The 25,380-nt window shown below is 36.7% G+C and overlaps 1 protein-coding gene across 1 annotated transcript in view; it reads left to right on the top strand.

Annotated features, from left to right (window-relative positions):
• Positions 1-13,866, top strand: part of FBXO41 (F-box protein 41) — a 166,726-nt gene extending 152,860 nt beyond the window's left edge. Inside the window, exon 12 of the mRNA XM_053704361.1 lies at positions 12,491-13,866. Coding sequence (XP_053560336.1) covers positions 12,491-12,553 — 63 coding nt within the window. The 3' untranslated portion in view covers positions 12,554-13,866. The remainder of the gene's footprint in view (positions 1-12,490) is intronic.
• Positions 13,867-25,380: the final 11,514 nt, after the last annotated feature.

Raw genomic sequence — 25,380 nt, 5'->3', positions numbered from 1 at the left:
AACAGGTAACTAAAATGGCAAAAATACCCTAAAGGGACACTGAACCCAATTTTTTTTTTCTTTCATGGTTTAGATAGAGCATGGCATTTTAAGCAACTTTCTAATTTACTCCTATTATCAATTTTTCTTCGTTCTCTTGCTATCTTTATTGAAAAAGCAGACATCTAAGCTTTTTTTTGGTTCAGGCTCTGGACAGCACTTTTTTATTGGTGGATGAATTTATCCACGAATCAGCAATAACAACCCAAGTTGTTCACCAAAAATGGTCCGGCATCTAAATTTACATTCTTGCATTTCAAATAAAGATACCAAGAGAATGAAGAACATTTGATAATAGAAACAAATTAGAAAGCTGCTTAAAATATCATGCTCTTATCTGAATCACAAAAGAAAGAATTTGGGTTCAGTGTCCCTTTAATAAATAGCTGAACGACATAAAAATGAAGCATTGCCAAAAAAGAAAATTCCAGGCCACGGATCATCTTAATTACTAATGGGATATTCACCTCCTGGTCAGCAGGAGGAGGCAAAGAGCACCACAGCAGAGCTGTTAAATAGCTCCTCCCTTCCCTCCCACTCCAGTCATTCGACCGAAGTTAGGAAGAGAAAGGAAAAGCCAAGGTACAGAGGTGCCTGAAGTTTGCAATAACCCACAACCTGTCTAAAAGAACAGGGCGGGCCGTGGACTCATCATGTGAAAAAAGAAATAAATTTATCAGGTAAGCATACATTTTCTTTTCTTTTTTAAGACACGATGAGTCCACGGATCATCTTAATTACTAATGGGATTCAATACCCAAGCTAGAGTACACAGATGATACGGGAAGGACAAGACAGGGAACCTAAACGGAAGGCACCACTGCTTGAAGAACCTTTCTCCCAAAGGCGGCCGAGACAAAAGTCAAACTTATAAAACTTTGAAAAAGAGTGAAGAGAAAACCAAGTTGCAGCCTTGCAAATCTGTTCCACAGAAGCTTCATTTTTGAACGCCCATGAGGAAGCAACAGCCCTCATGGAATGAGCCGTAACTCTCTCTGGAGGCTGCTGTCCAGCAGTCTTATATGCCAAACGTAAGATACTCTTCAGCCAAAAAGAAAGAGAAGTAGCCATAGCTTTCTGTCCCTTGCCTTTTCCTGAGAAAACCACAAACAAAGAAGAAGACTGACGACAGTCCTTAGTCGCCTGCAGGTAAAACTTTAAAGCACGGACCACGTCCAAATTGAGCAGAAGTCTTTCCTTCTCAGAAAAAGGATTAGAACACAAGGAAGGAACAACAATCTCCTGATTAACGTTCCGATCAGAAACAACCTTAGGAAGAAATCCTAATTTAGTATGTAAACTACCTTATCTGAATGGAAATAAGATAAAGAGACTCATACTGAAATGCCAAGAGCTCAGACACTCTCCGAGCAGAAGAAATAGCAACAAGAAATAAAACTTTCCAAGATAACAACTCAATATCTAAAGGAAAGAATAGGCTCAAATGGAGCCCCTTGAAGAACTCTGAAAACTAAATTCAGACTCCATGGAGGAGTAACTGGTATGAACACAGGCATGATCCTGACCAAGGCCTGACAAAATGATTGTAACAAAATAGAGAAAGACAGAGTTTTTACCCGTTAGTAGACAATATACCTTCCTCCAAACCCTCTTGGAGAAAAGACAAAATTCTAGGAATCCTATCTACTCCATGAGTAGGCCATGGATTCACACTAATAGAGATATTTTCGCCATATCTTATGATAAACTTGACTAGTAACAGGCATTCTAGCCTGAATCATAGTCACAATGACCGAGTCAGAAAAACCCCGCTTGGATAATAATAAGTGTTCAATCTCCAAGCAGTCAGTTTCAGATAAACCAGATTTGGGTGAAGGAGGGGCCCTTGAATTAGAAGGTCCTTCCACAACGGAAGTCTCCAAGGTGGCAGAGAAGACATGTCCAATCAACAGTATGGGAGACAGCACCTGTATATTATTGTCCTGTGGCAAGGAGTAGGACCAGCCAAGTCCCAATGCAGTATTTAAATGAATGGATTTCCAGCCTCCAGGTTAAATTTAAAAGACCTTTATTTCTTTTTCACAGGGTCCATAAAGCAAACAACAACGTTTCAAACCACACACTGGTTCTTAGTCATGTCTAATTTGTCTGTGTACAGGTGTGCCTTTTATACCTGACAAAAACAGTCAATCTATACAATATTGCCATCTTTTGGCATATTACTTGTATACCAAACCTACAGACAAAAATAAAATATTGCAATTTGACAGCTTTCATCCAGACAACACATTGAGAGCTAAACCCAAAAGCCAATTTCTAAGAGTCAGTAGAATTGTATCAGATAGAGATAAATGTAATTTAAGATTAAATGAAATGGCAGATAAATTTAAAAAGAGGGGTTACCCTGCTAAATTGATTAAAGAAGAACTGGAACTTGTTAAAATGAATAAGCAAGAAGTCACAAGGCAAAATAAAAAGAAAGAAGACAGAATGATATTTGTAACCCAATACAATACTTTAGGTCCCAAAATATCACGCATCATAAATAAATATTGGTATATACTGAAAGATTGCAGCCAAGTCCCAATGCAGTATTTAAATGAATGGATTTCCAGCCTCCAGGTTAAATTTAAAAGACCTTTATTTCTTTTTCACAGGGTCCATAAAGCAAACAACAACGTTTCAAACCACACACTGGTTCTTAGTCATGTCTAATTTGTCTGTGTACAGGTGTGCCTTTTATACCTGACAAAAACAGTCAATCTATACAATATTGCCATCTTTTGGCCATTAGTTAAAATTACATGTGTGTAGTATGACTAAGAAAAGAGGTTTATTTCTTGGTTTCTACCTTTCTTAGTATATTCCACATGCATATATTAAAACAATAATAAATTTTTTTTAAAAATAACAAACCTATACATGTCCCTAATATCAAAATCTAAACACAACAAATACTTAAAATGAATGAAATAGGTGTTGAATTTCTGGACACTTTTGTCTATGTAGAAAAAGGTTTTCTTAAAACAGACTTGTATACCAAACCTACAGACAAAAATAAAATATTGCAATTTGACAGCTTTCATCCAGACAACACATTGAGAGCTAAACCCAAAAGCCAATTTCTAAGAGTCAGTAGAATTGTATCAGATAGAGATAAATGTAACTTAAGATTAAATGAAATGGCAGATAAATTTAAAAAGAGGGGTTACCCTGCTAAATTGATTAAAGAAGAACTGGAACTTGTTAAAATGAATAAGCAAGAAGTCACAAGGCAAAATAAAAAGAAAGAAGACAGAATGATATTTGTAACCCAATACAATACTTTAGGTCCCAAAATATCACGCATCATAAATAAATATTGGTATATACTGAAAGATTGCAACCCCTGGGTTGAAGAATTTAAAAACATTCCACACTGGTTCTTAGTCATGTCTAATTTGTCTGTGTACAGGTGTGCCTTTTATACCTGACAAAAACAGTCAATCTATACAATATTGCCATCTTGTGGCCATTAGTTAAAATTACATGTGTGTAGTATGACTAAGAAAAGAGGTTTATTTCTTGGTTTCTACCTTTCTTAGTATATTCCACATGCATATATTAAAACAATAATAAAAAATTTTAAAAATAACAAACCTATACATGTCCCTAATATCAAAATCTAAACACAACAGATATAGCTATTATTTGAATTTTCCAGGTATCTCATTTATTATAGAAACAAAGACCAATCAAAATCTTTATTGAGACCATTGGGTTCTAAAGTATTTAACGTGTTGATCCAAAACATTTCTTTCTTTTTTTAAAATATGTTCCCTGTCACCTCCTCTCCTTGGTCTATCTATCTGATCTATTACCTGAAATCGTAGTTGGCTTATATTGTGACCCATGGAGAGGAAGTGACAGGAAACTGGGGCATCCCTATTGTTCATCCTAATATTGGATTTGCGTTCTGTAATTCTTGTCCTTACTTCCCTACTCGTTTCTCAAATATAAATTCTGGCACACGGACATTTGATTATGTATATAGCATATGTGCTTCTACATGTTAAGTGTTTTTTAATTGAGTATTTAGTTCCATTTATTGGATGAAAAACATGTTTACCTCTAATTATGGAGCTGCAGTGACTACAATGTAGACATGGGTAACAACAAACATTATCAGATCCTATTTTAGTTTGTTGTATCTTTTTGTACTCTCTATATCAGCCCGCACCAAATGATCTCTTAAATTTTTATTTCTCTTGTAAGCTATCATTGGAATGTTTTTAAATTCTTCAACCCAGGGGTTGCAATCTTTCAGTATATACCAATATTTATTTATGATGCGTGATATTTTGGGACCTAAAGTATTGTATTGGGTTACAAATATCATTCTGTCTTCTTTCTTTTTATTTTGCCTTGTGACTTCTTGCTTATTCATTTTAACAAGTTCCAGTTCTTCTTTAATCAATTTAGCAGGGTAACCCCTCTTTTTAAATTTATCTGCCATTTCATTTAATCTTAAGTTACATTTATCTCTATCTGATACAATTCTACTGACTCTTAGAAATTGGCTTTTGGGTTTAGCTCTCAATGTGTTGTCTGGATGAAAGCTGTCAAATTGCAATATTTTATTTTTGTCTGTAGGTTTGGTACACAAGTCTGTTTTAAGAAAACCTTTTTCTACATAGACAAAAGTGTCCAGAAATTCAACACCTATTTCATTCATTTTAAGTGTTTGTTGTGTTTAGATTTTGATATTAGGGACATGTATAGGTTTGTTATTTTTAATTTTTTTTATTATTGTTTTAATGTATGCATGTGGAATATACTAAGAAAGGTAGAAACCAAGAAATAAACCTCTTTTCTTAGTCATACTACACACATGTAATTTTAACTAATGGCCTCAAGATGGCAATATTGTATAGATTGAATGTTTTTGTCAGGTATAAAAGGCACACCTGTACACAGACAAATTAGACATGACTAAGAACCAGTGTGTGGTTTGAAACGTTGTCGTTTGCTTTATGGACCCTGTGAAAAAGAAATAAAGGTCTTTTAAATTAAACCTGGAGGCTGGAAATCCATTCATTTAGAGATGACATGTCCACCAGATCTGCATACCAAATCCTACAAGGCGAAGTCGGTGCTATGAGGATCACCAAAGCCCTCTCCTGCTTGATTCGAGCAATGGCCCGAGGAAGAAAAGCAAATGGAGGAAAAGACTGGAGAACACTTCCGGATGGAGTTCCCACACCCCTGGATGAAAGGAATGCCTGCTCAGGAAATCCGCCTCCCAACTGTTCCACCCCTGGGATGTGGCTCGCCAACAGGCAGCAAGAATGGGCCTCCGACCACTGAATTATTTTGGATACCTCTGTCATCGTCAAGGAACTCTTCGTTCCTCCCTGATGATTGATGTAAGCCACTGACGACATTTTGATCGACTGGAACCTGATAAACTGGACCAAGGCTAACTGAGGCCAGGCCAGAAGAACACTGTAGATTACTCTCAGCTCCAGAATGTTTATAGGAAGAACAGACTCTGGTTGAGTCCAAACCCCCTGAGCCCTTAGGGAGCCCCAGACTGCTCCCCATCCTAGAAGGCTGTCGTCTGTTGTCCCAATAACCCAAGATGGCCTGCGAAAGCAGGTTCCCCGGAACAGATGATCCAGAGACAACCACCATTGAAGAGAATCCTTTGTCTCCTGCTCTAGTAGTACTTGAGGAGACAATCTGTATAACCTCCGATCCATTGCCTGAGCATGCTTAACTGCAGAGGTCTGAAATGGAACCGAGCAAACGGGATGAGGTCCATTACCACCATCAGCCTGATTACCTCTGTACACTGAGCCACTGAAGGCAGAGGAGTGGACTGAATGACTAGACAAGTATTGATAATCTCTGATCTCCTGACATCCTGTCAGAAAAATCTTCATTGATATGCAATCCATTATGATTCCCAGAGAGATACTCTTGAGCATGGGACAAAGGAACATCTTTCCAAATTTACCTTCCACCCGAGAAATCACGGGAAGGATAACCCCATGTCCGCCAGAAATCTTACTCGCTGTAAGGATGGTGCCTGGACTAGGATGTCGTCCAGATAGGGCGTCATAAATTGACCCTCTTGGATCAAGGGAAAAATGGAACTAATAGTTTCCATCTAGAAGGACGGTACACTTAAAAATGTGTTTAGACTCTTAATATCTAAAAGGTGGACTGAAGATTCTCTCCTTTTTGGGGACCACAACCCGAATGGGATACAAAACCCAGACTCTGTACCTGTATTGGAACTGAAACAATCGCTCCCAGGTCTGAGAGGTCTCCTACGCAGTGTAAGAACGCCTCTCCTTTTGTCTGATCTATGGATAATCCTAAAAGCAGAAAACTGCCTCTGGGAGGAAAACTTTTGAACTCCAAATTGTATCCCTGAGACACTACCTGCTATTGCCCAGGGATCCTGAACATCTCGAACCCAAGCTTGAACAAAGATGGAAAGTCTGCCCCCTACAAGATCCGATCCCAGATCGGTTTCATGTTCCTCCTGCTGTCTTTGATTTAACAGCAGGCTATTTGGATTTTTTTTTTTTTTCGTTGAAATTCTTCAAATTGCAAAAGAGATTATTTCCGTCAAGCCAGGTCCCAACAACGTCTTCCCCTTGTAAGGAATCGCTAAAATTTTAGACTTAGAGCATACATCCGTAGAAAAAGGCTTTAACCATAAGGCTCTGTGAGCTGGAACTGAGAAACCTATGCTCCCTGATAACTTGAAGGGAAGAATTTGAAATAAAGGAAGTAGCCCATTTGAAAGCTTTTATCCTGTCCTGGATTTTATCCATGGGAGTTTCTGGCTTAGTAGCATCAGACAACACATCAAACCAATATGCCGTCGCACTAGTGACGGTAACAAAGTACACAGCTGGTTGCCATTTTAAACCCTGGTGTACATCCCTTTTCTAATTTTTGGCCATAGAACCTGTGAAAAAACCCAACTATCCTCTAGGGGTATAGTAGTTCTCTTAGCTAAATTGAAAACTACTCCTAGCTGAGTCGGCTATGGGAAACATCTTTTCAAATATAGGGAATACGGTCTCTTCCATTCCTTATAACTTACTGGACACACTAGGAAAGAGTACACCAGTAGCGTCGGAGTCTCCCAGAGTAGCTAAAACCTCCAAAAGTAACAAATGGAGATGTTCAAGCTAGAAAACTGAAGAAAACCAACCTCAGGATCAAATAAAATATTATTCATCTGAGTCTGAAAATTCTCTCTCAGATAATCCTGAAGTGTCTTCCTCTTTCAGGTAACAGGGAAGAACCATTCAGAATAGCAACTACTGAATCAATCACCTAAATTATTGAAAATAATTCCTCTAGTAATGATTTCTACCACGTGGGAAGAATGTAAAATGCATGAAATGCAGACTAACTCTGAGAGGAGTGTGAGAGGAAGCGCAGGGCACTGCATGTGGGCCATTAAATTTTGTGGGACACTATAGGAGAAATTGTGGCATAGATTGACCATTGTCAACAGACTCCTAAACAGTAAAAACCTTAGAGTAGGTCCAAAAAAAGTAAAAAAAATGTACTAAAAATTGACACATAAAAAACGTTACTGTCTCTTTAAATTTTAAACTGTAACTTTTTTTTGTGTTCAGGAATGAGTTAGATTAGCAAGCAACTACTGTAGCACCTACTTACACCTCAGATATTCTGCTGAGGTGCCCATTTAAATGCATAAGACTCATTTAACACCTTAGTTGGTTCTATCTTAGTATCAAAGCATAAAACATATCTAACCTCTTTAATCACATTTTTCAAATAGAAATTGAATAGCCTAACAAGAGGTACTGTAACTTTAAATGTTAAAAAGATATAGAATTAACATTTCTAGGGGGTTCATATACCAACTGTATGCACCATTTGCAACTAAAAATTGAAACGATCCCAAGACCTCAGTTAAGACTTGCTGAGGTGACTTGCCACCGGATTAGGAGCCTAACATGATCGAAGGCATCCGGTGAATGAAAACCTGTAAATACAAAACGAACAGTATCTCTGCTGCGTGACAAACAACAGCAGAGAAGATTCCGATTCAACGGAATTAGGGCTATGTGAAAAGGCGCGCATATCGCGTAGCATAGCTCCACCCATCGTGGGCGCATCCTTCCAGGGCGGCTAAACCCCTGTTAAAAACATATCTGTCAGCCATCATGGCGGTATTAACAGGCACATCTCCCGTTCGGCCCGTATTTGTAATCACGTACCTCAAGCAGGTCGTGTTGAGAGCTTGTTGAGATCTTGTGGTGTGATAAGCTCCACAACAGCTAACCCTTCTGACGTGTTAACTTCTGGGGTTCCGATCTGCTTCTCACATAAGGACCGGCTTTCACTATACCTCTCCACGGAGGTGCTTTTAGAGAGTGCTCCTAACAATCATTAGAACACGTTGGTTGCAGTTTAAGGCGTTATAGCTCTTTCAACTGATCTGTTCTTTTACAGATGGTTGATAGTGTGTGCACACATTCATTTCAGGTATGGTTCACTCAGGTGATCTATGCGTTTTGATGGGGTGCCTTTCTCTTGAGCCGTTGCGGAGCTTATCACACCACAGGATCTCAGCAAGCTTTCAACACGCTCGAGGTACGTGATTAAGGAGAATTGGCACCCATTGTAGGTACGATAGAACCATAACCTAGAGGTGACCCAAATAAAGGAAAGTATTTGTCAATATTGAAGGATTTCACTCTGACACCATTAAGTAACATCAAAACTATTAACACTAGAAACACCATCCTACGGCAAATCTGTAGCGTGGAATACAAAACTTAAATATTAACATCAGCATACTATACCACCCCAACTGAGAAAGCACAAACTGATTTATGTTATTGCAGATAAATACAACACAGAGTATCAGTTCATATTATACCAATTGTAATTTAATAGTAATACTCTTTCCAATTGCAGACACATTGGGAGCAACTAATCACTAAGAGACTTTCGGCTAGATTACGAGTTGTAAATTACGATTACGAGCTTGAAAAGCAGCGTTGGCCGGTCTCAACGCTGGCTTTTAACGCCCGCTGGTATTACGAGTCTTGAAGGTACAGGTGTACCGCTCACTTTTTTGGCCAGACTTGGAAATACCGCAAATCCATTTACGTCAATTGCGTATCCTATATTTTCAATGGGACTTGCATAGCGCCTGTATTACGAGTCTGCCAAAAAGTGAGCGGTGCACCCTCTCCTGTCAAGACTGGTACCACATTTTAAAGTCCGTAGTTAAGAGTTTTACACTACAACGCTGTAGCATAAAACTCTTAACTAAAGTGCTAAAAAGTACACTAACACCCATAAACTACCTATTAACCCCTAAACCGAGCCCCCCCCCCCCACATCGCAAACACTAAAATAACATTTTTAACCCCATATCTGCCGAACCGGACATCGCCGCCACTATAATAAATATATTAACCCCTAAACCGCCGCACTCCCGCATCACAAACATAAGTTAAATATTATTAACCCCTAATCTGCCATCCCTAACATCGCCGACACCTACCTACATTTATTAACCCCTAATCTGCCGCCCACAATGTCGCCGCCACTATATTAAAGTTATTAACCCCTAACCCTAACACCCGCTAACTTAAATATAATTAAAATAAATATAAATAAAATTACTATAATTAACTAAATAATTCCTATTTAAAACTAAATACTTACCTATAAAATAAACCATCAGATAGCTATAATATAACTAATAGTTACATTGTATCTAGCTTAGGGTTTATTTTTATTTTACAGGCAAGTTTGTATTTATTTTAACTAGGTACAATAGTTATTAAATAGTTATTAACTATTTAATAACTACCTAGTTAAAATAAATACAAAAGTACCTGTAAAATAAAACCTAACCTAAATTACAATTACACTAAACACTACACTAAAATTAAATTATTTCCCTAAATTAAATACAATTAAATTAAATTATCTAAAGTACAAAAAATAAAAACACTAAATTACAGAAAATAATAAACAAATTACAAGATTTTAAAACTAATTACACCTAATCTAATCCCCCTAACAAAATAAAAAAGCCCCTCCAAAATAAAAAAAAGCCCTACCCTACACTAAATTACAAATAGCTCTTAAAAGGGCCTTTTGCGGGGCATTACCCCAAAGTTATCAGCTCTTTTACCTGTAAAAAAAATTACAAATCTCCAGACAGGAAGAAGTGGTCCTCCAGGTGGGCAGAAGTCTTCATCCAGACGGCATCTTCTATCTTCATCCATCCAGCGCGGAGCGGGTCCATCTTCAAGACATCCGACACGGAGCATCCTCTTTTTTCCACGGTGACTGAAGAATGAAGGTACCTTTAAGTGACATCATCCAAGATGGAGTCCCTTCAATTCTGATTGGCTGATAGAATTCTATCAGCCAATCGGAATTGAAGGGACACCATCTTGGCTGACGTCACTTAAAGGAACCTTCATTCTTCAGTCGCCGTGGAAAGAAGAGGATGCTCCGCGTCGGATGTCTTGAAGATGGACCCGCTCCGCGCCGGATGGATGAAGATAGAAGATGCCGTCTGGATGAAGACTTCTGCCCATCTGGAGGACCACTTCTGCCGGATTCGTTGAGGACTTCGGCCCGGTTGGGTGAAGACTTCTCCAGGTAAGGTAATCTTCAAGGGGTTAGTGTTAGCTTTTTTTAAGGGGGTATTGGGTGGGTTTTAGAGTAGGGTTGGTTGTGTGGGTGGTGGGTTTTAATGTTGGGGGGGATTTGTAATTTTTTTTTTACAGGTAAAAGAGCCGATTACTTTGGGACAATGCCCCGCAAAACGCCCTTTTAAGGGCTATTTGTAATTTAGTGTAGGGCTTTTTTTATTTTGGGGAGGCTTTTTTATTTTGTTAGGGGGATTTGATTAGGTGTAATTAGTTTAAAAATCTTGTAATTTGTTTATTATTTTCTGTAATTTAGTGGGGTTTTTTGTACTTTAGCTAATTTTATTTAATTGTATTTAGTTTAGGGAATTCATTTAACTATAGTGTAGTGTTAGGTATAATTGTAACTTAGGTTAGGTTTTATTTTACAGGTAAATTTGTATTTATTTTAACTCGGTAGTTATTAAATAGTTAATAACTATTTAATAACTATTCTACCTAGTTAAAATAAATACAAACTTCCCTGTAAAATAAAAATAAAACCTAAGCTAGATACAATGTAATATTGTAGCTATCGTAGGGTTTATTTTATAGGTATTTAGTTTTAAATAGGAATAATTTAGTTAATAATAAGAATTTTATTTAGATTTATTGTAATTATATTTAAGTTAGGGGGTGTTAGGTTTAGGGTTAGACTTAGGTTTAGGGGTTAATAACTTTAATATAGTGGCGGCGACGTTGGGGGCGGCAGATTAAGGGTTAATAAATATAATGTAGGTGTTGGCGATGTTGGGGGCAGCAGATTAGGGGTTCATAACTATAATGTAGGTGTCGGCGGAGTCCGGAGCGGCAGATTAGGGGTTAATAATAGAATGCAGGTGGCGGCGATGTCGGGGGCGGAAGATTAGGGGTTAATAAGTGTAAGATTAGAGGTGTTTAGACTCGAGGTTCATGTTAGGGTGTTAGGTTTAGACATAAAATGTATTTCCCCATAGGAATCAACGGGGCTGCGTTAAGGAGTTTTACGCTGCTTTTTGGCAGGTGTTAGACTTTTTTTCAGCCGGCTCTCCCCGTTAATTCCTATGGTGAAATTGTGCACGAGCATGTTTAGCCAGCTCACCATTACCGTAAGCAACGCTGGTATTGGAGTGCGGTAAGGAGCAACATTTTGCTCAACGCTCACTTCTTGTTTGGGGTGTAAAAACCGTAATACCAGCGCTGTCTGTAAGTGAGCGGTGAGCATAAACTGCTCATTAGCACCGCACAGCCTCTAACGCAAAACTCATAATCAAGGTGTTTGCTTATTATTTATCAAGCCTTATTGTTAGAACTCTTTCATTTGTCAATATTTATCATATGTATTTTTAGATTTTAAGATTTTTAGCGTTATTTTGACACCGCTGTCTACAATTTTACCAATGTGCACTGCAAAATAAATGTGTAAAATAAGTTGTAATTTATATACGTCTTCTAGTTTTTAGTCCTTTAGCGTCACACATTACTTTTATTTTATATCACGTTACTAAAATTAAGGCTTCATTAGATCCTCTTTAGTCTTCTTAAACGCAAAGCATTCCTTAGTGCAGCAGGTACAGCCCACACCTTTCTCACAATACCCCTGTTATTACACCTAGGTAGAACTACACCAGTGACTGGGTTATCAGTTTGGAAGCAAAAACATAATGTTTTACTTGTGATAAATACAGGGAATGTAGGGGATAGCTAAAGTTGCTAATAAATAATATTGGTGATATTAAATAAAATTCAGTACAAGAACATGATGACAGATTTTCCTAAGGGGACTTTGCTCAATGATTTCTCTTATTTTGTAGGCACTGAAGAAAAGACCTGGATTTTCCAAGATCTTACATATTAAGGTTGAAGAAGGTTGCTAACCAAGTTTTTTACAGACAGACTTTCCTTTATGAAACTTATGCCTACTGAGCACTCCAATATCCAGAGTTAAATAACAGTGCCATCTCCCTATGGGAAGTGCCACACCCTTTTGCCAAATATACAGTTCCAAGAGTGTGTAGGATGCCTATATGCCGGTGGTGCAATCAAAAATCTAAAGGACCTGAAAGCAAACGTCTCCTATGACCCTCTTTTAAAGAAGGTGACTGGTAAAACCAAATTTCAGGGCTCTTTATCATTTTTTTAGCTGTTGTTCCGGTTTCTGTGAATTAATCTCCATAGCCAAGGAACACGGAAATGGCCTGTGGTATGCTGGTCTAGTTGGTCTAGATGTAGCATTATTAAGATTTCTGAGGCAAGCTGCAAAAATTCGAATGTTTGTGTGAAAAATTATTATTTGTGTTTCAGTCAAGTGAGATATACCATAAATCTGTATATTAATATATATATAGAAATATATCAATATTTTAAATATATATATATACTATTATTTAAAAAAATATGGAAAAAGCAAGAAACTTTTTCCAGTTAAATTATGTTCAGAGTATTATAATGAGAAGCACGAGAACCAGAGTAATCCATATATGGGGCTATGATCTTTAAATGATCACTTCATTTGTGTTACATTTCCAAATAAAGTATTAATGTATTTTGAAGGCAATAAAAGATAATAATTATGCCATTCAACTATTGATCCTTAGAGGATTGAAGAGGACTAAACTCTCTTACCGAAGAGTATGAAGAGACAATCGGATGAGAACTCTCACCTGCAGAGCTTCAGGATGACCTATGTTGGAGCAGGTATCAAATTGGGGGTGTGAACTTTCTTCAGTAAAGTTGCTCCAGTCATACAAGGTGCTATAAAGGACACTCTCTCTTTTACATATCACTTGCTTTGTATTATCTTTCTTTTTCCATAGTAATTATTATTGGAAGGCCAAACCAAACATTTTCTTCCAAAAAAAAGAAGAGCTAATGTCCTTCTGTAGAAACTGGTTAATATAAAATAATTAGTTAAAGCACTTTAAGGTGGCCAATTGCTAAAAAACAAATTAGTAAATTTGTTGGTTAGATTTGTAAATGATGCCCCATCGGTATGTCTCATTGGTGTAAATAATTTTCTCCTATAAAACCCATTATTGATCAGAAGAGCCTTTGGTATTAAAATATTGCCTGTTCTTATTTTACTGGGTAACGGTAAACTGATCTGCAAGCACAAAATATCTTCATATGAGGTCAAGAGATTGAATCTCAAAATATTTTCCAGATGGAATAAAACTTTGGGGTCAAAAAGCTCTGTGACTCTTAATCACATACATTTAGTTTTTTAAGATGCTAAAAAAGAACAATAGGTTTTTCGTGCCATTTGAATTGTGAGCCCTCATTGGCTCTAAGACAAATGGTGTAAGAACTATAACATCTTGAAGAATGTTTAGGTTAAGAACCCAACTGATTAAGGTGTTCTTGCATAATAATAATAAGTAATAAAGTATTAAGGAAATAACATCTACCTGTGCTTTTTGCACACATTACTCAATATAGGGTGGTTTTATACGGTGTACTGAACTGTAACATAGCACTTTATGGTTGAAGAGAACTTGTTCCCAGTCACTTTACAGGAAGTCATCTCATGTAGATCTTTGCCCTGAGATAGCCTTGACTTGAAGAGTTACACATAATTTGTGAGTGTTGATACAAATATCTTATCAGGTTTGTGTTTCCCATGTCACATCAGCCCTGTATAAAAGAAACAGATATACATCAGCCCTGTATAAGAGAAAACGATATATACATCAGCACTGTATAAGACAAACAGATATACATCAGCACTGTATAAGAGAAACTAATATATACATCAGCACTGTATAAGACAAACAGATATACATCATTACTGTATAAGAGAAACAGATATACATCAGCACTGTATAAGACAAACATATATACATCAGCACTGTATAAAAGAAACAGATATACATCAGCACTGTATAAGACAAACAGATATACATCATCACTGTATAAGAGAAACAGATATACATCAGCACTGTATAAGACAAACATATATACATCAGCACTGTATAAAAGAAACAGATATACATCAGCACTGTATAAGACAAACATATATACATCAGCACTGTATAAAAGAAACAGATATACATCAGCACTGTATAAGACAAACATATATACATCAGCACTGTATAAAAGAAAAAGATATATACATCAGCACTGTATAAAAGAAACAAATATACATCAGCCCTGTATAAGAGTAAAAGATATATACATCAGCACTGTATAAGAGTAAAAGATATATACATCAGCACTGTATAAGACAAACATATATATATCAGCACTGTATAAGACAAACATACAGTATATATACATATGAACTGTATAAAAGAAACAGATATACATCAGCACTGTATAAGAGAAAACGATATATACATCAGCACTGTATAAGAGAAACATATATACATCAGCACTGTATAAAAGAAACAAATATACATCAGCCCTGTATAAGAGTAAAAGATATATACATCAGCACTGTATAAGAGAAAACAATATATACATCAGCACTGTATAAGAGTAAAAGATATATACATCAGCACTGTATAAGAGAAAATGATATATACATCAGCACTGTATAAGACAAACATATATACATCAGCACTGTATAAGACAAACATATATATACATCAGCACTGTATAAGAGAAAAATAAATATACATCAGCACTGTATAAGACAAACATATATATACATCAGCACTGTATAAGACAAACAGATATACATCAGCACTGTATAAGCAAAACATATATACATCAGCACTGTATAAGACTAACATATATATACATCAGCACTATATAAGACAAACATATATACATCAGCACTGTATAAGACAAACAGATATACATCAGCACTGTATAAGACAAACAGATATACATCAGCACTGTATAAGAGAAACTAATATATACATCAGCACCGTATAAGACAAAAAGATATACATCAGCACTGTATAAGACAAACAGATATACATCAGCACTGTATAAGAGAAACTAATATATACATCAGCACTGTATAAGACAAACATATATACATCAGCACTGTATAAGACAAACAGATATACATCAGCACTGTATAAGACAAACAGATATATACATCAGCACTGTATAAGAGAAACAGATATACATCAGCACTGTATAAGACAAACAGATATACATCAGCACTGTATAAGACAAACAGATATACATCATCACTGTATAAGACAAACAGATATACATCAGCACTGTATAAGAGAAACAGATATACATCAGCCCTGTATAAGACAAACAGATATACATCAGCACTGTATAAGAGAAACAGATATACATCAGCACTGTATAAGACAAACAGATATACATCATCACTGTATAAGACAAACAGATATACATCAGCACTGTATAAGACAAAGAGATATACATCATCACTGTATAAGACAGATATACATCAGCACTGTATAAGACAAACAGATATACATCAGCCCTGTATAAGACAAACAAATATACATCAGCACTGTATAAGACAAACATATATACATCATCACTGTCTAAGACAAACAGATATACATCAGCACTGTATAAGACAAACAGATATACATCAGCACTGTATAAGACAAACAGATATACATCAGCACTGTATAAGAGAAACAGATATACATCATCACTGTATAAGACAAACACATATACATCAGCACTGTATAAGACAAACAGATATACATCATCACTGTATAAGACAAACAGATATACATCAGCACTGTATAAGAGAAACAGATATACATCAGCCCTGTATAAGACAAACAGATATACATCAACACTGTATAAAAGAAACAGATATACATCAGAACCGAATAAGACTAACAGATATACATCAACACTGTATAAGAGAAACATATATACATCAGCACTGTATAAGACAAACATATATACATCAGCACTGTATAAGACAAACATATATACATCAGCACTGTATAAGACAAACAAATATACATCAGCACTGTTTAAGACAAACATATATACATCAGCACTGTATAAGACAAACAGATATACATCATCACTGTATAAGAGAAACAGATATACATCAGCACTGTATAAGACAAACAGATATACATCAGCCCTGTATAAGACAAACATATAAATACATCAGCACTGTATAAGAGAAACATATATATCAGCCCTGTATAAGACTAACAGATATACATCAGCACCGTATAAGACAAACAGATATACATCAGCACTGTATAAGACAAACCGATATACATCAGCACTGTGTAAGACAAACCGATATACATCAGCACTGTGTAAGACAAACAGATATACATCAGCACTGTGTAAGACAAACAGATATACATCAGCACTGTGTAAGACAAACAGATATACATCAGCCCTGTATAAGACAAACAGATATACATCAGCACTGTGTAAGACAAACAGATATACATCAGCACTGTGTAAGACAAACAGATATACATCAGCCCTGTATAAGACAAACAGATATACATCATCACTGTATAAGAGAAACAGATATACATCAGCACTGTATAAGAGAAACAGATATACATCACCACTGTATAAGACAAACAGATATACATCAGCACTGTATAAGACAAACATATATACATCAGCACTGTATAAGACAAACATATATACATCAGCACTGTATAAGACAAACAGATATACATCAGCACTGTATAAGACAAACAGATATACATCAGCACTGTGTAAGACAAACAGATATACATCAGCACTGTGTAAGACAAACAGATATACATCAGCCCTGTATAAGACAAACAGATATACATCAGCACTGTGTAAGACAAACAGATATACATCAGCACTGTGTAAGACAAACAGATATACATCAGCCCTGTATAAGACAAACAGATATACATCATCACTGTATAAGAGAAACAGATATACATCAGCACTGTATAAGAGAAACAGATATACATCAGCACTGTATAAGACAAACAGATATACATCAGCACTGTATAAGACAAACATATATACATCAGCACTGTATAAGACAAACATATATATATCAGCACTGTATAAGACAAACAGATATACATCAGCACTGTATAAGACAAACAGATATACATCAGCACTGTATAAGACAAACATATATACATAAGCACTGTATAAGACAAACATATATACATCAGCACTGTATAAGACAAACAGATATACATCAGCACTGTATAAGACAAACAGATATACATCAGCACTGTATAAGAGAAACATATACACATCAGCACTGTATAAGAGAAACAGATATACATCAGCACTGTATAAGAGAAACAGATATACATCTGCACTGTATAAGACAAACAGATATACATCAGCACTGTATAAGACAAACAGATATACATCAGCACTGTATAAGACAAACATATATACATCAGCACTGTATAAGACAAACATATATACATCAGCACTGTATAAGACAAACATATAAATACATCAGCACTGTATAAGAGAAACATATATATCAGCCCTGTATAAGACTAACAGATATATATCAACCCTGTATAAGACAAACATATATACATCACTGTATAAGACAAACAGATATACATCAGCACCGTATAAGACTAACAGATATACATCAGCACTGTATAAGACAAACATATATACATCACTGTATAAGACAAACAGATATACATCAGCACTGTATAAGACAAACATATATACATCAGCCCTTTATAAGACTAACAGATATACATCAGCACCGTATAAGACTAACAGATATACATCAGCACTGTATAAGACAAACAGATATACATCAGCACTGTATAAGACAAACAGATATAGATAATCACTGTATAAGAGAAACAGATATACATCAGCACTGTATAAGACAAACAGATATACATCAGCACTGTATAAGACAAACATATAAAAAGAAGAAATCACTTAGCGCCTACTACCAGAAGGACCCTTGGCTTTGATATGTGACCCCTAGTAGTCAAATGAGTTATAAGCAAAATCAGAAATTATCAAAGCGCCAGCGGACCGGTCCGCTGGCGCTTTGATAATTTCTGATTTTGCTTAAGACAAACATATATACATCAGCACTGTATAAGACAAACAGATATACATCAGCACTGTATAAGAGAAACATATACACATCAGCACTGTATAAGACAGACAGATATACATCAGCACTGTATGAGAGAAACAGATATACATCAGCACTGTATAAGAAGAACATATATACATCAGCACTGTATAAGACAAACATATATACATCAGCACTGTTTAAGAGAAACATATATATCAGCACTGTATAAGACAACATATATACATCAGCACTGTATAAGACAAACAGATATACATCAGCACTGTATAAGACAAACATATATACATCAGCACTGTATAAGAGAAACATATATATCAGCACTGTATAAGACAAACATATATATATATATATATATATATATATATATATATATATATCAGCCCTGTATAAGACAAACAGATATACATCAGCACTGTATAAGACAAACATATATATATCAGCACTGTATGACAAATATATATACATCAGCACTGTATAAGAGACACAGATATAAATCAGCACTGTATAAGACAGATATACATCAGCACTCTATAAGTCAAACAGATATACATCAGCCCTGTATAAGACAAACAGATATACATCAGCACTGTATAAGACAAACAGATATACATCAGCCCTGTATAAGACAAACATATATACATCAGCACTGTATGACAAACAGATATATATCAACACTGTTTAAGAGAACCATATATACATCAGCACTGTATGACAAACATATATACATCAGCACTGTATAAGAGACACAGATATAAATCAGCACTGTATGACAAACAGATATATATCAACACTGTTTAAGAGAACAATATATACATCAGCACTGTATGACAAACATATATACATCAGCACTGTATAAGAGACACAGATATAAATCAGCCCTGTATAAGACAAACAGATATACATCAGCACTGTATAAGACAAACAGATATACATCAGTCCTGTATAAGACAAACAGATATACATCAGCACTGTATAAGACAAACAGATACACAGGGCTGATGTATATCTGTTTGTCTTATACAGTGCTGATGTATATCTGTTTGTCTTATACAGGGCTGATGTATATCTGTTTGTCTTATACAGTGCTGATGTATAAGACAAACATATATACATCAGCACTGTATAAGACAAACAGATATACATCATCACTGTATAAGACAAACAGATATACAGCATCACTGTATAAGAAAAACAGATATACATCAGCACTGTATAAGACAAACAGATATACAGCATCACTGTATAAGACAGATATACATCAGCACTGTATAAGACAAACAGATATACATCATCACTGGATAAGACAAACAGATATACATCAGCACTGTATAAGACAAACAGATATACATCAGCACTGTATAAGAGAAACATATCCACATCAGCACTGTATAAGACAAACAGATATCCATTAGAACTGTATAAGACAAACAGATATACATCATCACTGCATAAGACAAACAGATATACATCATCACTGTATAAGACAAACAGATATACAGCATCACTGTATAAGACAAGCAGATATACATCATCACTGTATAAGACAAACAGATATACAGCATCACTGTATAAGACAAACAGATATACATCATCACTGTATAAGACAAACAGATATACAGCATCACTGTATAAGACAAACAGATATACATCAGCACTGTATAAGACAAACAGATATACATCAGCACTGTATAAGACAAACAGATATACATCAGCACTGTATAAGACAAACATATATACATCATCACTGTATAAGAGAAACATATCCACATCAGCACTATATATAAGACACACAGATATCCATCAGCACTGTATAAGACAAACAGATATACATCAGCACTGTATAAGACAAACATATATACATCAGCACTGTTTAAGACAAACAGATATCCATCAGCACTGTATAAGACAAACAGATATACATCATCACTGTATAAGAGAAACATATATACATCAGCACTGTATAAGACAAACATATATACAGTACATCAGCACTGTGTAAGAGAAACAGATATACATCAGCACTGTATAAGAGAAACATATACACATCAGCACTGCATAAGACAAACAGATATACATCAGCACTGTATAAGACAAACAGATATACATCAGCACTGTATAAGACAAACATATATACATCAGGGGGTCGATCCGATAAAAATCGTCGCCCGCAAAAGCCGGCGACGCCAATAATTGCGCGGATTTGGTATCCTATATACGGCGTAAGCTAGAAGTTACGCGCGTATATTTCTGCCGTCGCCCGCAGTTTTTTGGGCCATAGGCAGGTATACCAAACCCGCGCAGTTTGGTATCCAATATGCAGCGTAAGGACTTACGTGGCGAAAATGGAGAAAACTTACTCCATTTTCACCTCGCCACAAAAAGCAGCCGTAAGAAGCCTTACGCTGACTATTGGAGCCCCGTAACTCCCTAAACTATCTAGAAAATAAACCTAACACCTAACGCATGCGCAATGTCTATCTCCCTGTCAACCGCGATCTGCTAAAATAAACCTAACACCTAACGCATGCGCAATGTCTATCTCCCTGTCAACCGCGATCCCCCCCCCCCGAAATCCCTAATAAAGTTATTACCCCCTAAACCGCCGCTCCCGGACCCCGCCGCCATCTACATAAACTAACCCCCTACTGTGAGCCTCTAAAACCGCCGCCATCTACCTTATCTATCCCCTAATCTGACCCCTTACACCGCCGCCACCTATATAAAAATTATTAACCCCTAATCTAATCCCCCTATACCGCCGCCAGCTATATTAATATTATTAACCCCTAATGTAAGCCCCTTACACCGCCGCCATCTCTATTAAAATGATTAACCCCTAATTTAATCTACCTACCCCGCCGCCAGCTATATTATCTATATTAACCCTAAGTATATTATAGTTAATATAGGTATTACATTATATATATTAACTATATTAACCCTAATTATATTAGGGTTAATATAGTTAATATAGTTACTATAGTATTTATATTAACTATATTAACTCTATCTAACACTAACACCCCTAACTATATTTATATTAAATTAATCTAATTAATTTATAAACTAAAATATTCCTATTTAAATCTAAATACTTACCTATAAAATAAACCCTAAGATAGCTACAATATAATTAATAATTACATTGTAGCTATGTTAGGGTTAATATTTATTTTACAGGTAAATTGTTAATTATTTTAACTAGGTATAATAGATATTAAATAGTTATTAACTATTTAATATCTACCTAGTTAAAATAATTACCCAATTACCTGTAAAATAAATCCTAACCTAAGTTATAAATACACCTACACTATCAATAAATTAAATAAAGTACAAACATCTATCTAAAAATACAATTAAATTAACTAAACTAAATTACAAAAAAAAACAAACACTAAATTACAAAAAATAAAAAAAAGATTACAAGATTTTTAAGCTAATTACACCTATTCTAAGCCCCCTAATAAAATAATAAACCCCCAAAATAAAAAAAATTCCCTGCCCTATTCTAAATTAAACATATTTCAAAGCTCTTTACCTTACCAGCCCTTAAAAGGGCCTTTTGTGGGGCATGCCCCAAAGAATTCAGCTCTTTTGCATTCAACAAATACAATCCCCCCCCCCCATTACAACCCACCACCCACATACCCCTATTCTAAACCCACCCAAACCCCCCTTAAAAAAGCCTAACACTACCCCCCTGAAGATCTCCCTACCTTGGCTTCACCACACCGGGCCGAACTCCTGATCCGATCCGGGCGATGTCGTCCTCCAAGCGGCAAAGAAGAATTCTTCCTCCGGCGATGTCATCCTCCAAGCGGCAAAGAAGAATTCTTCCTCCGGCGACGTCTTCCTCCAAGCGGCAGCAAAGTCTTCATTCTTCCGGCGGCATCTTCAATCTTCTTTCTTCGCTCCGCCGCCGCGGAGCATCCATCCTGGCCGACTGCTAAACTTGGAATGAGGTACCTTTAAATGACGTCATCCAAGATGGCGTCCGCCGAATTCCGATTGGCTGATAGGATTCTATCAGCCAATCGGAATTAAGTTAAAAAAATCTGATTGGCTGATTGAATCAGCCAATCAGATTCAAGTTCAATCCGATTGGCTGATCTAATCAGCCAATCAGATTGAGCTCGCATTCTATTGGCTGATCGGAACAGCCAATAGAATGCGAGCTCAATCTGATTGGCTGATTGGATCAGCCAATCGGATTGAACTTGAATCTGATTGGCTGATTCAATCAGCCAATCAGATTTTTTTAACTTAATTCCGATTGGCTGATAGAATCCTATCAGCCAATCGGAATTCGGCGGACGCCATCTTGGATGACGTCATTTAAAGGTACCTCATTCCAAGTTTAGCAGTCGGCCGGGATGGATGCTCCGCGGCGGCGGAGCGAAGAAAGAAGATTGAAGATGCCGCCGGAAGAATGAAGACTTTGCTGCCGCTTGGAGGAAGACGTCGCCGGAGGAAGAATTCTTCTTTGCTGCTTGGAGGATGACATCGCCGGAGGAAGAATTCTTCTTTGCCGCTTGGAGGACGACATCGCCCGGATCGGATCAGGAGTTCGGCCCGGTGTGGTGAAGACAAGGTAGGGAGATCTTCAGGGGGGTAGTGTTAGGATTTTTTAAGGGGGGTTTGGGTGGGTTTAGAATAGGGGTATGTGGGTGGTGGGTTGTAATGGGGGGGGGGGATTGTATTTGTTGAATGCAAAAGAGCTGAATTCTTTGGGGCATGCCCCACAAAAGGCCCTTTTAAGGGCTGGTAAGGTAAAGAGCTTTGAAATATGTTTAATTTAGAATAGGGCAGGGAATTTTTTTTATTTTGGGGGTTTATTATTTTATTAGGGGGCTTAGAATAGGTGTAATTAGCTTAAAAATCTTGTAATCTTTTTTTTATTTTTTGTAATTTAGTGTTTGTTTTTTTTTGTAATTTAGTTTAGTTAATTTAATTGTATTTTTAGATAGATGTTTGTACTTTATTTAATTTATTCATAGTGTAGGTGTATTTATAACTTAGGTTAGGATTTATTTTACAGGTAATTGGGTAATTATTTTAACTAGGTAGATATTAAATAGTTAATAACTATTTAATATCTATTATACCTAGTTAAAATAATTAACAATTTACCTGTAAAATAAATATTAACCCTAACATAGCTACAATGTAATTATTAATTATATTGTAGCTATCTTAGGGTTTATTTTATAGGTAAGTATTTAGATTTAAATAGGAATATTTTAGTTTATAAATTAATTAGATTAATTTAATATAAATATAGTTAGGGGTGTTAGTGTTAGATAGAGTTAATATAGTTAATATAAATACTATAGTAACTATATTAACTATATTAACCCTAATATAATTAGGGTTAATATAGTTAATATATATAATGTAATACCTATATTAACTATAATATACTTAGGGTTAATATAGATAATATAGCTGGCGGCGGGGTAGGTAGATTAAATTAGGGGTTAATCATTTTAATAGAGATGGCGGCGGTGTTAGGGGCTTACATTAGGGGTTAATAATTTTAATATAGATGGCGGCGGTGTTAGGGGCTCACTTTAGGGGTTATAGATATAATATAGCTGGCGGCGGGGTACGGGAGCGGCGGTTTAGGGGTTAATAATTTTATTAGGTTGCGGCGGGGTAAAGGAGCGGCGGTTTAGGGGTTAATAGCATTTTTATTGTTAGGCTAGTGAGGGGGGATAGCGGATAGAGGGTTAGACAGTGCGGGCTATGTTAGGGAGGCGTGTTAGACAGTGCGGGCTATGTTAGGGAGGCGTGTTAGACAGTGCGGGTGTTTTAGACTTTAGTCAGGTTTTATAGGCGCCGGCAGATTCTAACGTGGCGCAAGTCACTGGCGACGCCAGAAATTTGTACTTACGCAGATTTCTGGACATCGCTGGTTTGTGAGACTTACGGCACGTTAGCATCTGACGGCGACCTATATGGGATGGCTCGAGTTGCGAGCTGAAACTGCGGGCGACGCCGGTTCCCTCGCTTGCGCCGCAAACTGCGATCGATATCGGTTCGCGCCCCAGGGGGTCGATCCGATATAAAGCGTCGCCCGCAAAAGCCGGCGACGCCAATAATTGCGCGGATTTGGTATCCTATATACGGCGTAACCTAGAAGTTACGCCCGTATATTTCTGCCGTCGCCCGCAGTTTTTTGGGCTATAGGCAGGTATACCAAACCCGCGCAGTTTGGTATCCAATATGCAGCGTAAGGACTTACGTGGCGAAAATGGAGAAAACTTACTCCATTTTCACCTCGCCACAAAAAGCAGCCGTAAGAAGCCTTACGCTGACTATTGGAGCCCCGTAACTCCCTAAACTAGCTGCTAAAATAAACCTAACACCTAACGCATGCGCAATGTCTATCTCCCTGTCAACCGCGATCTTCTAAAATAAACCTAACACCTAACGCATGCGCAATGTCTATCTCCCTGTCAACCGCGATCCCCCCCCCCCCGAAATCCCTAATAAAGTTATTACCCCCTAAAACGCCGCTCCCCGACCCCGCCGCCATCTACATAAACTAACCCCCTACTGTGAGCCCCTAAAACCGCCGCCATCTACCTTATCTATCCCGTAATCTGACCCCTTACACCGCCGCCACCTATATAAAAATTATTAACCCCTAATTTAATCTACCTACCCCGCCGCCAGCTATATTATCTATATTAA

The sequence above is a fragment of the Bombina bombina genome, chromosome 2, assembly GCF_027579735.1.
Source record: "Bombina bombina isolate aBomBom1 chromosome 2, aBomBom1.pri, whole genome shotgun sequence".
In the NCBI taxonomy this organism is placed as follows: domain Eukaryota; kingdom Metazoa; phylum Chordata; class Amphibia; order Anura; family Bombinatoridae; genus Bombina; species Bombina bombina.
The sequence above is the reverse complement of the archived record's forward strand: the minus strand, read 5'-3'. Positions and strand labels throughout refer to the sequence as shown.